Genomic DNA, 15,055 nt, shown 5'->3' with positions numbered 1-15,055 from the left:
CTGAGTAGTGATTGACATTCGCGCGAACCTTGAAGTTTAACTTGTCTTTTGGTGGTTTTGCAGGCTTCTCAACAACAATCTTCTGAAGTCAATTGACCAGGACGCATTCAAAGGCCTTGTGCAACTCAAATATCTGTAAGTATTACAAAACTAAGATCTTTTTTGGTTGCTTGAATGCTGTGCATGGCAGAAATGGCGGCAAAATATTTGGAGTATATGATCTCTATGTGCACGATATTTTTTTACTTTAAATCAATATTCTGCGCGCAAATTTAGGTTCGTGTTTGTAACATTTGAATCAAAGCCAATAACATTTCGAAACTAGTTCCTAAAACAAGTTATGTTTACCTCGTAGGGGGAAAACACTATCCATGCCATTATACAACACAACTTAACAATTTAACTAAGTACCAAGTTAAATGAGGCATTGAAGCTTTTTCCAAGAACATCCGATGGAAATTCTAGCGCTCATGTTACACCGTAACCAAATCAGCAAGCAAACCTAATTAGGAAATTCTGTAGTTTCGAATCATGAAGTCTGTGTTATTGAAAAAAAATCGCTGTTATTTTATCAACACATTTTTCTTCTCAAATTATTGGAAAGTTTAGAATGCTGTTATTTGTGCGAAGTGTCTTCTTTCAGAGCGATGTCTTAAATTTCAACCGGGTTCTAGAAAAAGACTCTTTACTAATGTCAAAAGTCATAAGCGACTATGAACACAACGGGTCCACAGCGTTTGATCCTAAGAAAACTAGTCGTTTAACATAACCACAAACAATTTTAACACGCTTGGAATTGTTACTTGGCTTAACCAACACACCAAACCTGAACTTTAACCGACGAGTTTGTAAAAAGATAACCACATTGACAGGCGACTGAAAAAGGCAAAATTGATACGGAATGCTTTCCGCGACCGCAACACAAGAACTTGTTGTAGCTACTGTCAACAGCATTTATTAGACGGTTTATCTATTGCTTTTACCACAAAGTTACGTGACCTGGAATGTGAGCTATCAGCGCTCTTTTCGTGGGAATTGAATAGTTCAAAAGTGACACCCAGATATTAAATTTTCCCGGCTTTATGATAAGAACGTGATTTGGGTTTACACTGTCGTGGTAAACATCGGTCAGATCTTCTATTTATAGGCCTCTACGACAAATGTATAAGCGGTCTAAAAACTGGGTCTCAAACCTAAAAGTAAAAGAGCGTTACCTACCCCGAACTCGTTGTTGTTTAATGAAGTGCAAGTTAGGTCCGTAAATTGGATGACCCAAGGTAAACTTACGGCAAAAATATGGCCGAGTGTGTAGTCGTTTTTTCGAAAGTAAACCCCAATAAGGTCCAATCCTGAACCAGACTCCAAAAGCCCGGCCCTACGTTCAACTTTGGTACAAGGGCACCCCTGACAACTGCATCGAGCATGCAAATATGCCGTCAACAAATGAACAGTGCACCCAGTAACGAGGTCAAAGAAGCAGAAGTTCAGCTCGGGATAAATTTACTTACATGTTATGTGTACTGTTAGTCATATATGGGAATTACATAACAACAGAGGTGTTCATATGCTCATGGCTTTACGGGCCAAGTTTATAACCGTCCCTTGATTTTACCACGGTGTTGTTATGAGTCATCTCTTTTACGTAAAGCCTCGCTACGACGTTCCTACTGGTAACCCTTAATCCCCAAAGGAATTAGACCTGCGGTTTTCCTCTTAGCCGTACTGGCAGGTAGCAATCGCCAAGAGATCATTGCGCATTCCACTTGTGTTTCAAGGAACTTTACGAAGTAAACACTTTCTTGCCAGTCACTGGGGTAATAACTCACGCGAATATCTAAGCGATAAAAACACATGTTTCTTCCTGCTGACGTCATGGTGGTCGTCACCTTACGGTGTGATGACGCAGCGATGATTGCTACCTCCGGATGATTTCAAACGATGAATCCTCATCTCTTTCGCATCCCTGTTTTTCCAGCTCAAATCCTCGACACTAGGATGTCCTTTTGAGGAGTGTTGAGCAGTTACTGAGAATCACTGTGCCTAGGTGGTTACGGAGCCTTTAAGTTTCAACGTTAAGGATCTCCACAAACATGTTTTTACGCGTGGCCAGTGAATCAGTCGCGCATTCCAGCGTTGCGGTTTTAACGCGAAAACAAGCCAGCGCGCAAAGCCAGCCGCACGCGAATTTGGCAAAAAACTCGTACCTGGTCGCGCGCCATGTTTTACGCGAATCACGGTTTACGTCGATTTGGAACAAAGGATGTAGAACAACCGCTGTGACGTCATCGCCTCTTGGGATGAAGTTGCAACAAAGAAGTCACGTGATTTTTTGCGGTTTTTAGTCATTTCAGCGAAGATACCTGAGTCGGCATATATCGTAACCGCAACGGAATTAAAGCTCTAGTATCTATAGAGTATAGAGCAATCTTCAAGTAATTTTCGAAACGACAAGGTTGCACATTTTCAAATGGGAAACTAACTGACTAAGCATTTAACCGTGATTGGGTAATTGACAACGATGATTAAGACTACATCGTTTGTACACGAAAACAAACGTTGTTTCGTCAACGAGGCTAGCAAGTTAACTATACAAACAACCATAAATATTGTACCTAACTTTACAGTGCAATTTTTTAGAATGTAGGGACCAAAACCAAAAAGTTCAAATCTGAAACGCGACCCAAACATAACGTTTCTTATCAAACCTTAAGTTAGACCAGGAATTCAATTTGACAAGGAGAAATAGCAAAATCACAAACTAGTCCCAAGTATGTTTCTAATCAAGCACGTTTTATTCAATCTCTAAAGCCCAAACGTGATCCAAAAAGCTTTGTCCGACAACTCTGCTATAGTTGGTAGGACTGGAAAAATGTTTAGCCCAATTTCACTAAGGCTTGTCAAGCAATTATCACGGTAATTATTGGGCTTCAGCTGGGAAAGTGATTTGTTTACAGCCTCACCCTAACTTTGAACTTGGTGGTTCTTCAGCTTATCTCCTGTAATTGACCAAGTTTTCTAATCCCCAAAACGCTACTGATCCTATTTGCAGTTTTGACTTGAACACACAAAAAACTTATTCATTGTCAGGAAAGATTTTTTTTAATTCCTATGTATCTTTTTCCAGACAAGACTTTTTAGTTGATTTGACACACATATTTGAGACTGAATTTGACACACAAAACATTGTATACCGTAATGTCATTTGATTCCAAATTACTTGGGTACATGGTAATTCATTACTAGCCGCATGTGTTAAAAAGGCAATCTTGCATGTTTAATGTATGGTGAATTGAATCTAATTACCTATTAATTGCACTTTTTTTAATTTAACTTATATAATTCTAAAACCGACTTCATACCAACACGTATGTTATACAAAAGGGGCCAATGTCCCCTTTAAATTTTCACCTGTCTGGATCTACACACAAGCCATATACGTGTACTGAGGACTGTTAAATACGTGCTATTGGTCAAATTTATTTACCTTTGAAACACTATACACGGATGTGTTCATAAGTTGAGTGACTTATATAACCGCCCAAATAGACGAAAAAAGCGACATGCTTTATTCTTAAAACGTTTCGGCAAATGCTTAGCAGTGGTGCACGGGGCCACATCAGTTACACCCGTTTATATACACTTGAGTCACATATAAGATTGATAAAAAGGTGCGAAACAAGAGTCGCGTCAAATGAAACTTTTGAAAATGAAAGCATCGCTTTTTACGTCTATTTGGGCCTGTGTATTCGCCTTTAATTTACTTTTGTTGGTTAAACTTTATAAGCAAGTGGTGCCCTTAGAATTTACAAGCAGTGTGTATTGGGCTAGCGCACGGCTTATAGGAAACATTGCTCTAGGTACGCATTAGCTTTTCATTGCTCGGCCGTGTGTGTTCACCATTCTTACATTTATTCGCCAATGGTGCCATTCAGAGCCTACATGCTTTTCTGTTTTTAGATACTTGTACAAGAACGACATAGCATCAATTCACAAACACGGCTTTCGGGGTCTAGATTCCCTCGAGCATTTGTAAGTTATATTTGTCTTGATTCAATTGCAACAAGTGCTCTATAAGCTATATAGGTTATTCTGTGTATTTGCAAAATTCTGGTGCATGCAAAGCAATGGCAGGAAACGTTTGCTTAGCTAGAACTCGATTAAACTATGCAATTTCATTGAGGTGTAGCGCTTGCTTACAAAACAGGCTGTATCTGAAAATAACCTTCGATTTGTGATTACCTAATTTGCCCAGTAATAAAATTAACTAACCTATACTGGTGTACTTATAATTGATTAAATGCATTGCATGTTATTTATGGCTACGTTTTAATTTACCATTTTATGCCTAAAAGCAATCTTAAGGTACAGCGCAAGTCTAAAAAGCTTGGAATCTCCCTAGAGTTTAAAATATTTATAGCAACTGAGTAATTTGGGAATGGATTATGCACCTGTCGTTTCTGTGTTGTTTTCTTTGTATTTGTCATACCTAAAAAGTGACCTGTACAAATTATGATTTCTATTTTATGTTTGTTGTTGCAGATATCTCTATGACAACAAGTTGGAGACAATTCATCCAATGACTTTTCAGAATGTGCCAAAGTTGCAAAGATTGTAAGCACGAAACTTATTTACTACATTTTCTTAGTGGTGATCTCGTTAGATTTCGTATTCAATTTCCTTGGGTTTGCTACCAAAAGTAGCTCAAGTAGTTTAATCAAACGAAACTGATAATTTTAAAAAACACTCAATATGTTTGTTCATCTAAAATGGTGGTTCTGAAACAGGAACAGAAAAGGTAATCTTTTAAACTTCATTATGACAACTTTTGATTATTTTATATGTGCACTTTGGGGGAAAATATTTTTGGAAACACTGTTCCAAGAGAACGAACTCCGTTCATAAACACAAGGGGCTCGCCGCAGCAATTGTTCTCTAAATATTAAACTTGTTCTATTCCCAGCTTCTGTGATTTTGCGGCCGTGGTTTGCTCATTGTCATCTGTACACTGTGGTTCAATTGTGGCCGCAAACAGTTACAGGGTGCGGTGTTTGGATTCTTTATGTCACGTTAAAGTAGAGAATATCAGTACCTTTGTAGTCATATGTGATATTTTCCCATTAAATATAATATGATATTTTGCCCAACATGGTACATGACTTAGCCTAATTTTACGGGTGTGTATAGAGAAAATGTGATAATTGGTTTGATTACAAGATTTGAAACTATTTTGAACCGCTGATCCAATAGGTGTGTTACTAGGACGCACTACAGAAACAAAACAATACATTACAGGCTGTACAAAGCACGTGTCGTTGACTTTTATCACCCAAAAATGGAACTATGCAATCCTTTTGCACACATTAGATCATGTTGACTGATGAGCTTAAAAAATTAGCACTCATTAGGCATTTGTTGCTTATTAAAACCTGCTCCGCAAAATAATGCTAATTTTAAACGGTCCGCAGCGCAAAAATGTAAGCCTTGGTTAATCCGGACCCGTTTGGACAAAAAAAAATAGTCCGGATTAACCGATGTCGATTAGGTCAAGTCTTACCACATTACAAATCATTTGCACCTCGAGTTTTGTCCGAACTAGGTGAAGATCTGGATTAACCGAATCCGGTTTAACCGAGGTTTACTGTACGTGTGTGTCAGTTCGTATGAGCTTATGACCATAAATAATTCACGTTCCAGTGCCATTTAAACAAACCGCGATCATAGTTCAACCTTCACGTCGACCTACAACAACATAAAGCTACGCAAAAACGTCGTTAAAAGCGTCGCGTTGGCAAGCTTTTGTTCCTAACTTTACTTTGTCGTTGCGTCAACTTTCGCGAAATTTTGTCGACTTTGTCAGAACACTGCAGCAGATCTTTTGTCTTTGTCGGGCTTGACCATAAAGCAAACGAGAACGTCCTAATCTTTGCTTTTCAACGTGGCAATGTTAACACACTTTAACATGGATCTGTGGTGCGTACGTGATGGGAAATTTGAAAGTAAACATTTAAATAGAATGTTTGAACAGTCCAAAATTTTAAGTAGTTTGCTGAATACTTACAAATGCTTGCTTACATTTTTGAAATGAATTTTTAAACAACCTGAATTACGAATTAAGGTCAAACACATTAAATTTTTGACCGTTAAATGGCAAAAAGTCCTCGAATGATCCTTTCTGAAGATTGCACACTTATATTTTTACTACACAAGGGCATCTTAAATCACGGAAATTAGACTTTATTTCGTAGCTTTCCCGCAGCTAACCAGGAAATGAATTGATCATAATTAGAATTTTCAAACTAATCACACAAAAATAGCACAACTTTTGAATTTGACAAGACGCAGAAACCGCTAAATTTGATAAATTGATTCCTTGGTTAGCCGCGGGAAAGCTTCGAGATAAAACCGGTCCAATTTCCGTCAAGCTCCGATTACAGAGTAGTCTCCTGTCTTCGGCTGTCGTCGCCAGGAGACAACAAATTGACACAGATACGTCCTACTTTCCTGTTTGGCTTCCAAGGTCACCGACAATGACCCCCAAGATAATCGAATCAGGGCGCAGGGACGTACATTAACTCTAACCGCACATTGGCGTTATTCCAATAGTTGTATAGCTGCATTGTATCTAAAGTGCTACCAGTCAATGCAAGAACCCATAGATCTAACTAGTTGGAAAAATTCTGTGAGATGGGAAAAAAATTTGACACATGTAAAAGCATACCCAACCCAAATAAAAAAAAACGATTTAGGTCCAAAAGTTTAAGGTACCCACGTGTGAAAGTGAATACAAATATGTCAAGTCAGGCTGCAATCTAGACTGTTTTATTTCAATATAAGCCTTAACGAAAAGCCCGCCTCGACTTACTCTATAGACTTTATCACTGCAACATCGAATTTGGAACACTATACACGGATCAGTTCATAAGTTTAATGAGGAAAATAGCGGCTCAAGTAGACTTAAAAAGCAACATGCTTCAAACGTTTGGGCAAATGCTAATGCCATTGTTGGTGATATGAAGGGTCACATCAATTACACCCGTCTATATCCACTTTAAGTCACATACAAGATTGATAAAAAGGTGCGAAACCAGCGTCGCATAAAAACGATACATAAAAGGTGCACAGCAGTGACGTGAAGTTGTAGCAAGGTGTGAACTACCTGCTTGTGTGCGAAACGTTTGATTAACAAAGCATATCGCTTTTTAGGTCTATCTGGAGTGTAATTTTCCTCATTAAATATCGAATTTTGTTACGACTCGTGTCGAGTTATGATTGACAACAACTTGAACAACCTTATATTATAGATCGCCATTTCGATACAAACCACTAAGACCAGGTCTTGCCCATTTGGTTTCGACACCATTAATGTTTACGGTAGCAAGTAAATACGTAATTGCATTCTTTCTGAAAAATGAAGGATGTTTATTTGATCTTTCATCGTTGATAAGAAGGCGCCTCACGACTTTGCGGCTAAACCACGTTAATGACCAGTTTCATAATGTCTGATACAATCTTAATGGTAGGAGATGGAATTTTTGTGTTGCGGTGAAATGGCTGGGCCTTCTGTGATCGTATTAAGTTTGGCTGGTTTGTTCAGCGGGAAAATGTAATGTTGTGTTTTGTGCTTTTCAGATTTCTGTACGGAAACCAGCTCACCACCCTGCCAAGCGTTCTCTTCAACAATCTCAACCATCTAAGACACATGTAAGAAAACTTCAAGCCTTATTTCTTAATTTGCAATTTGTGACAATTAATAAAATGTAAAATAGGCGAACATGTATATTTCAGAACCCCAGATGCGCACTTTATTTGTATAGCTTATACTGTCAGAGAGCTTGTTTTTAGCGAACACATTTCAACACAGAAAAGAAGTCTAAACAAACACCACTGGTGTTAGCGACAACAGCGGTTGTTTAAACGTATGCAATTAAGTGTATACGTTACATACAAAGTCTCGGGTCAATTTTGATGAATGTGTATTTCTAAAATTTAAACCTGATGAAGGATTTGGCGAACGCATTTAATTGCACTTTGGCACAAATATTGTAAACCGGTCGCCAAATCGTTAAAATCTTCATTTGATTATAAGCCTATTTATCCGCATTATTGCTTCCTGCCCCGGCGTTTGGATGTGTTGACTCATAAAACGAATTGCAACCGGAATTGTTTCTCTTGCGAACGGATTTCCTCCAGACAAACGCGTCGCCTGTCGCACCAAATTCGACCTGACCTTGTAAACCGAGGTAGTCCCGATCGGAAAAAAAACAAATGCGACGAAGAGCAGGTTTGCTGCTTACCAGGAAAAAGTGTCCAATTTGATTACTCAATCAGTTTCGCCACCTGGGCGCCTTGTCTTAAGTTTCTGGGTAAAAGTTTAGCTGCGAGAGGTCTAGACGTCTAGCTGTCGTACTGAGATCGGTGTATTCGACGTTATGCTTCCGGAACAGTCGACCCGTCGGAGCAGCAGGCAGAAAACTACGGATACTGTAAGCAATTAGCAAGTCAAAGTGCCCGGTTTGCGCCATTCCCAAGCAATGGAATTAGTTTTCAGACTACTGTACTTTCGTATCTAGGTTGTTTTGTGTCTAAACATGCCCACAGTGTTAAGTTACAACGCGGTAACGGGTTTGAACGATTGCAAGTATCACTGCGGCCGCAACGCGTTCAGGAAATGTAGATAAACTATAGGCAATTTACAAAAAAATAAAGGAAACCATTTGGGTGACAATGATTTAGTACTTTAACGGTTCACCCTATTTAAGTATTTAAACTTGAATACTGTCAGCTATAAATACGAAAAATGAATATAGTGTTGTCGCCAGGCGTAATTCATAAACTTTTCTGTTCATTAACCGGCAATTATATTTGACTCATCTTCGACGTTTCGACGTCTCATTCGGGGCGTCTTCATCAGGTTAATTAACGAGTCAAAAATAATTGCTGGTTGATTAAAAGGACAGGTTATGAAACACGTAAATGTTACGCCTCAGGATTTTCATGAAGATTTGTCTGGTTTATTTCTCCCAATTTAGCCGCCACAATAATCACCTTTACCTACACACCAACTATTAGCCTAATAATCCCAATTTAGGCGTCATAATTTTCACCCTTACCTACACACCAACTATCAGCCTAATAATTAACATTTTTCCGGCAGACGAGTGGACAGTAACCCACTGAAATGCGACTGTCATCTATCCTGGTTCGCAAGATATCTGCGTTCCTCGCGCGGTCGTGGCATTCACGCCTCAGCAACCTGCTTCGCACCGCAGTCTCTCGCCGGACAAGCCATCGCCAGCTTACGAGAGGAGAACTTTGTGTGCCCAGAAGGTTCACACAGTGAGAGTAGCACCGAGACTTGACTATGCACAAAAAGTTTGGGTGCTGCATGTTGGTATCTGTATACCTGGCTTTTTTACTTTATGACTCCCCTCTTTTCAATCAGTTCTCACAAACGCAGAGTTGTAAGTCAGGCCGGGCTTTTCGTGTAGGGTTTAGGGCGGTTTGAGAAGTTTGAATAAAACTGTCTCAATTCGACCCTGGTTTACACCCAGTTGCAAATAAACCTTTGTAAATCAAATCTAAGGGCTTTAATTTTAAAACAAATTTGGTTCGGGCCAAGGTTTAGGGCTTGTATTTGCGGTTTCGAGTCCAAATTTCGGGCCTACTTACAACTTTGGTCATGTGTAACGCTTTTGCTGTGCACAGTGAATTGATTGTATTGTGCATGTCTACGTGGGAGAGGGAGAAGCGCTTCGATTTGTCTGCGGTTCGAACCCGCAACGTAACGCGATTGGCATGGACAGATAACCGACAGGAAGGTCGTCTGAAAATTGCTTTTCTTGTTTACACGTCAATCTATAAAAATGGAAAAAAGCCTTAAGGCAATGGTCCCCAGCCAAACTTAAAATTTATTGACTGTTAAAAATTGTAAAACAAACAAACTCTTATGATATATCTATGCCCTTGTACTCGACTTTGCCGAATTTTGCACTTAATTTTGCTGAAATGATTGGCTACAATAGCTTTGGCGCAGTGCGACTTTGTCTTAAAGGCGTCCAAATTGTATTTGATTCTTGCTTGAGAAATTTCATCAGTTCAAAATTGGAGACTACAAAACGCTAAAAATGGCACATAGCATGCCCAAAATGCATGTTATAGCTTGAAACGCTAGGAATAGAACAACGAAACCTTTATGCACGATCTGAAAAGTTGTTTATCTTTTTGCATGGTGAAGTATAGCCACTGAACGATAATAAACAGTTTGTAACAAGCACAGCACGTAAAAGTTAGTATTGAATGTTCCGGTGCATGACAACTTTTCCGAATCATGATTTTACATCTGAGTCACGTGGTTTCAGGCGAACCAATCATTATCGTGAATCCCGATAACGCAGAGGCACGTCAGAGATATTCGGTCCGCTTGCTTTGTCGTGCATCGGGGAATCCCCAGCCACGGATAAGTTGGACCCACAACGGGTGAGTGAGTGGGTGAACTGTGACGTATGATGACGACATACTAATTGTGACGTCATATTGCAGGTTGGCTGTGGACCCAAACTCGAGAGTTCGGTTGCTGAGCGACGGAACTTTGCTCATTCAAGCACCGAGAGAATCGGATCAAGGTGTGTGAAAATAGGTGTATGTTGCGAAGGCTTAGAAAATATAGTGTAGATGTCCGATTCGTAAAGATTAAAGTTTATGTTGGTTGCCTTTATGTGGTAAAAGCAGTAAGTTTGTGTGGGGCTGTGGTTCACCCTAGTGGCTTGGTGTTTCTAAAGAGTGCTTTTAGTAAACTTTACGTAGGGATCGGTAACCCTAATAAATTTGTGAAAAAGGGGTTCGATACTAGTAAAGGTTTGGAAACCAATAATGTCAGCTTACATAAGCGTACAATTTTTTAGCATAGAAATTTTCATGAAAATCTCTTAGAACCACTGGTGGAGGTGTAGACATACCCATATATACAAAGAACATGCCCAGGAGTCATTTCACCAATCCTTTTGCATAAGAATAGCTAAAAAGTAAACATACATAGCCGCAGCCCGGTGAAACATTTGGTTTCCGCAACTCTTTGCTAAAGTGATTTCTCTCATCACCAATAACTTTCCAGGTACTTACGTTTGCGTGGCACGAAACTCGGCTGGTCTTGTGCGAAGCGAGTCTGCTGAGGTAACCTACGTCGGTCTCAACGGCCCCCCAGTGTTCAGAGTCACCCCTTCTGATACACAGGTAAAATGTGAAGAGTATAAGTGAGTTATACATAAACTGTTGTTGCCTGGCATACCTATAATTTAAATTCAGGTAGCGTATTGTAGGCTAGGTTCTGGTTTGAGTTTGAATAAAACAGGGTTGGTTTAGGCCTGACTTTACACTCGCCATCATTTGTGCTGTTTCAAAAACTGCTGTGCCGAATTCAAAGTCTTCTTTAAGTCTTCTTCTTAACTGGGTTCGGACAATGGTTGGACCCGAACTGTCGTAGGCAGAAAAGAGTAACAAACTACTGAAAGAGCAATATTTGTGAAGTGGTTGTTTCATTCAATGTTTTGCTTATTAATCACTTGTTTTTATTCTATTTGAATAAGGGTCAATGAAAGTTTATAAAATTGTTCTGTGATGCTTGTGTGTAAAACTGGACCAAACATGATTTTTATGGTTTAGGTTTTAGTCAATGAACACGTGACCTTCCACTGCAGGGCGGTAGGGAGTCCAGAACCTGTCACTAGGTGGTATCGTAACGGAAAGCGGCTGCCTATTGTGCCTAATTACATCATCATGCCACGTAAGTAAATGCCACATCACAGAAACGTTTGAGACAATAAGCTTTATATCATTAGTTGCCAACCTTTATCGACAAATTCCTCACTTAACAATTGTTCATTCCTACACAATACACTGTACATAGCAGATGCTAAACCATACAAAGATCTTTCAAAATTGGGTCTTTTATTAACTTCACAGGTCATATTTCCAGAGCCAAAGTGTCTATTTACAAACCACATGTACAAATGAAAGTAAATTCCTCCCCTCAAGTTTTAAAATCCCTCCTAAAATTTCTCTAACCATTTTAGTCTTTTAACCCCCTTAAAGTATGATGTTAAAAATAATTGTGCATGTCTTGATGTGGTTGTGTACTCAAACTTACGTTTAAGGACAGACTTGGTTTAAAACATTGTCATAACTACAAAACCAATGTGACCGGATTCTGATAATACCTAAATTAAAATGCTATTTGCCAATGATGAGTGTTATAACAATTACTCTTTTGAGCAGAAACCCTCCATATACGAGAAGCAAGTCTTGAAGATAACGGCACGTTCACTTGTGTGGTAGCGAACAGTGAAGGGAAAGTCAACAGTTCTGCAGAGCTGCTCGTACAAAGTAGGTGCAAAGAGAAGAATCAAATGGCGCAATATTTACACAACAAACGAGCCTCGTTACGGCTTCACAAACTTGTTACATGAGTTGGTGTTGGTGGTTTGTCACCAAATCGCTGTGGTGCAAAACGTGGGGTCCAATAATACGTAGGATGTTGTGTAAAGGGGATGAGTCATATGGTATTGACTCTGGGCGGTTAATTTGAGATAGAAATAGTACTGGCAGCTTTTACACCTGAAAGCAGGTTAAACAGGGAGAAGCTTTGTTGGCTACAGTCAACAATATAAATTGAAAATTATTGTTCTAATTTGTTTGTTTCCATTTTCTATTTAGATTTTGTTTTTCATAAATTTGAAGCAAGCAAAACGTCAAAACACATTAGTTAAAATAAAATCATTCAGTAATAGGAAAATGAATATATTTCGTTTGTCCGTTATCGCCCGTTCCTTATTCAAATATCTTTGCTTGGTTTCAAACTCACAACAATGTGAAACATAAGTGGTAAGTCAAAGTACGCCAGGCCTATCAAAGGCGTGGCAAGGCACCGGCCCAGGATTCGAACCCACAACGGGAATCTTTCCGGGACTCGCGGTAGAGCAATGAGTGTGCTGTGATTGCTGGTGCGCATGGACGCTTTAGGGCTTATCCTAGTATAAATGCGTACATCTTAGCTCAGTGGTTCTCAAATGGTGGTCCATGATGACTTTTTGGGTAGTCCACAGGACGTCCAGCAAATTTTTGATAAACTAGAGATGATTGCATATTATATATTGAAAGAGTATTAAAATGTTAGCTGTTAATAATAGTATATCACTTCTTAAAATTGGTTTCAAAGAATTATGTTTCAAGCCCAAATGGTTGTTTCGTATGCGAACTTCATTCTTGCTTCAAAAAGAAATGGTCCACGATATTATTTTTACTGGGCCGGTGGTCCATGGCCCGAAACGAGTTGAGAACCACTGTCTTAGCTGATAAGTATAGTAAATGATTTCCACATAATAAGTAAACATGTTTTTTACGGGGTTCGAACCCATTGGCCCCTGAACATGAAGTCGACGGTGCAAGCGCCTTCAGACCATTCGTTCAAAGGCTCAAACATCTCAAATTTTTTTATTTAGGTTCTCCGTCCTTCACAACGCCACCTAGCGACAAAACTTCGATCCAGGGAAGAAGCGCAACCATTGATTGTCATGTGGAGGGAAATCCACCTCCGAAAATCACGTGGTTGAAGGACCGGAGCGCGCTAAACCGTGATCAGCGATACCTCGTGATGTCATCAGGTAAATTTATCACTGTAATGGGTTACCATTCACCCGTAAAAAATAAAACATGACTTTAGTTGTTTACAGTTAACATGTTTGTGTTGTAACAAACACAAGTGTCTTCATATTTCGTTTACTCACTAATGTGTGTTTATAAGTTACAACGGTTTGTCAATACTGTTTTTTTGTGTGTGTGTGTCGGGCTTAACTTTAATTACAACATTGCAATTTAATCGCTTCACAACGTCTTAACGTTGCACAGCTATCTCCGGCAAGGTGAATATTTGAGTGCAATTGTGTTACTACGATTGTTTCACAGAGCGAAATAAACCCAACTGTACTTAAATCAATTAAAAAAATAATTTGCAGCAGAAAATTAGGAACCGTTAAGTTATGCAACAAAATTTGTTTCAAATCTGTGTTTGTTTTGCACATTTGCAGGAGTGTACATGCGAAGCGTTTTAGAATATTTCACAAATAATATGTATTAAATATAATGTAAATGTTTTAAATTTTTCAGGTTCGCTTTTGATTCGGGCTCTTTCAGCTGGTGATGAGGGAACTTATACTTGTCGAGCAGTGAGCCCGACCGGAATAATTGCAGCTGATGCATTTCTTACAGTTATTGGTAAGTTTTAACCAAACTTATACGATTTCTAAATTTGGGAAATCAACGTTCGAAATTCATTTGTTTTAGGTTTACTTTAAGCAATACAGGTACTTCAAGCTTACAAATAGACCCAGCTTGTTGCTTGACGAAGACTATGTTGAACTTTATCTACATATAAGCTGTTGCTGCCAGGCATAAAATCAAATTTATAGAGGTCTTCTGGCAATTGTATTTTACTTAAGTTCTTCGTAGAACATTATCTACGTAGATTTAGGTCCATGGTAAATATTCAGTTGTTTTTCCTTAAGACCGTCTGGCGAAATATATGTAACAAAATAACGACAAAAGACTTTATGCCTTCACAAACTGAACATAAGGCACGTTATTCGAACTGTAGAAAGAAATTTTACCTAGAAATTCAAAGTACCTTACCTTTTACGTAAACAAAATGCCAGAGAACTTTTATGTAGTGAACACATTTAGCTGGAAATGTTTTAACAATGTTTTGTTTATATCAGTTCAAATTTACCAAACGAATTTTAATTCTGTATTTAGTTGTGCTTTTTGTAAAATGTTCAGTTACTTGGGACAGTCAAACCCGTTTTCATGAAAATTTCAATCTTGCTTATTTTAGTGCCACCGCACTTCACTGTGCGACCACAGAACCAAAGAGTTCGTCAGGGCACCACTGTGGATTTCCAGTGTCAAGTATCAGGACGCCCTCAACCTCACATTGTGTGGACTGTCAACGGTAAGATTTAATCGTGAGGAAAAATACGCTTCGAGTTGGAATTGTCTGTTATTTTTG

General features: G+C 38.9%; 1 protein-coding gene across 3 annotated transcripts in view; it reads left to right on the top strand.

Moving 5' to 3' along the window:
- Nucleotides 1–15,055, top strand: part of LOC145230731 (peroxidasin homolog) — a 38,561-nt gene that overhangs the window by 9,262 nt on the left and 14,244 nt on the right. Inside the window, exons 3-15 of one of the 3 annotated variants that reach the window (XM_080096244.1) lie at nucleotides 64–135; nucleotides 3,958–4,029; nucleotides 4,540–4,611; nucleotides 7,630–7,701; nucleotides 9,155–9,327; nucleotides 10,359–10,476; nucleotides 10,540–10,622; nucleotides 11,111–11,229; nucleotides 11,659–11,779; nucleotides 12,271–12,378; nucleotides 13,494–13,655; nucleotides 14,158–14,265; nucleotides 14,882–14,998. In XM_080096244.1, coding sequence (XP_079952370.1) covers nucleotides 64–135; nucleotides 3,958–4,029; nucleotides 4,540–4,611; nucleotides 7,630–7,701; nucleotides 9,155–9,327; nucleotides 10,359–10,476; nucleotides 10,540–10,622; nucleotides 11,111–11,229; nucleotides 11,659–11,779; nucleotides 12,271–12,378; nucleotides 13,494–13,655; nucleotides 14,158–14,265; nucleotides 14,882–14,998 — 1,397 coding nt within the window. Of the gene's footprint in view, nucleotides 1–63; nucleotides 136–3,957; nucleotides 4,030–4,539; nucleotides 4,612–7,629; nucleotides 7,702–9,154; nucleotides 9,337–10,358; nucleotides 10,477–10,539; nucleotides 10,623–11,110; nucleotides 11,230–11,658; nucleotides 11,780–12,270; nucleotides 12,379–13,493; nucleotides 13,656–14,157; nucleotides 14,266–14,881; nucleotides 14,999–15,055 lie in introns of all 3 variants that reach the window. The other 2 variants (XM_080096243.1, XM_080096245.1) reach the window with 2 other exon arrangements.

This window comes from Phallusia mammillata, chromosome 5 (genome assembly GCF_965637545.1).
Source record: "Phallusia mammillata chromosome 5, kaPhaMamm4.hap1.1, whole genome shotgun sequence".
In the NCBI taxonomy this organism is placed as follows: Eukaryota; Metazoa; Chordata; class Ascidiacea; order Phlebobranchia; family Ascidiidae; genus Phallusia; species Phallusia mammillata.
The sequence above is the reverse complement of the archived record's forward strand: the minus strand, read 5'-3'. Positions and strand labels throughout refer to the sequence as shown.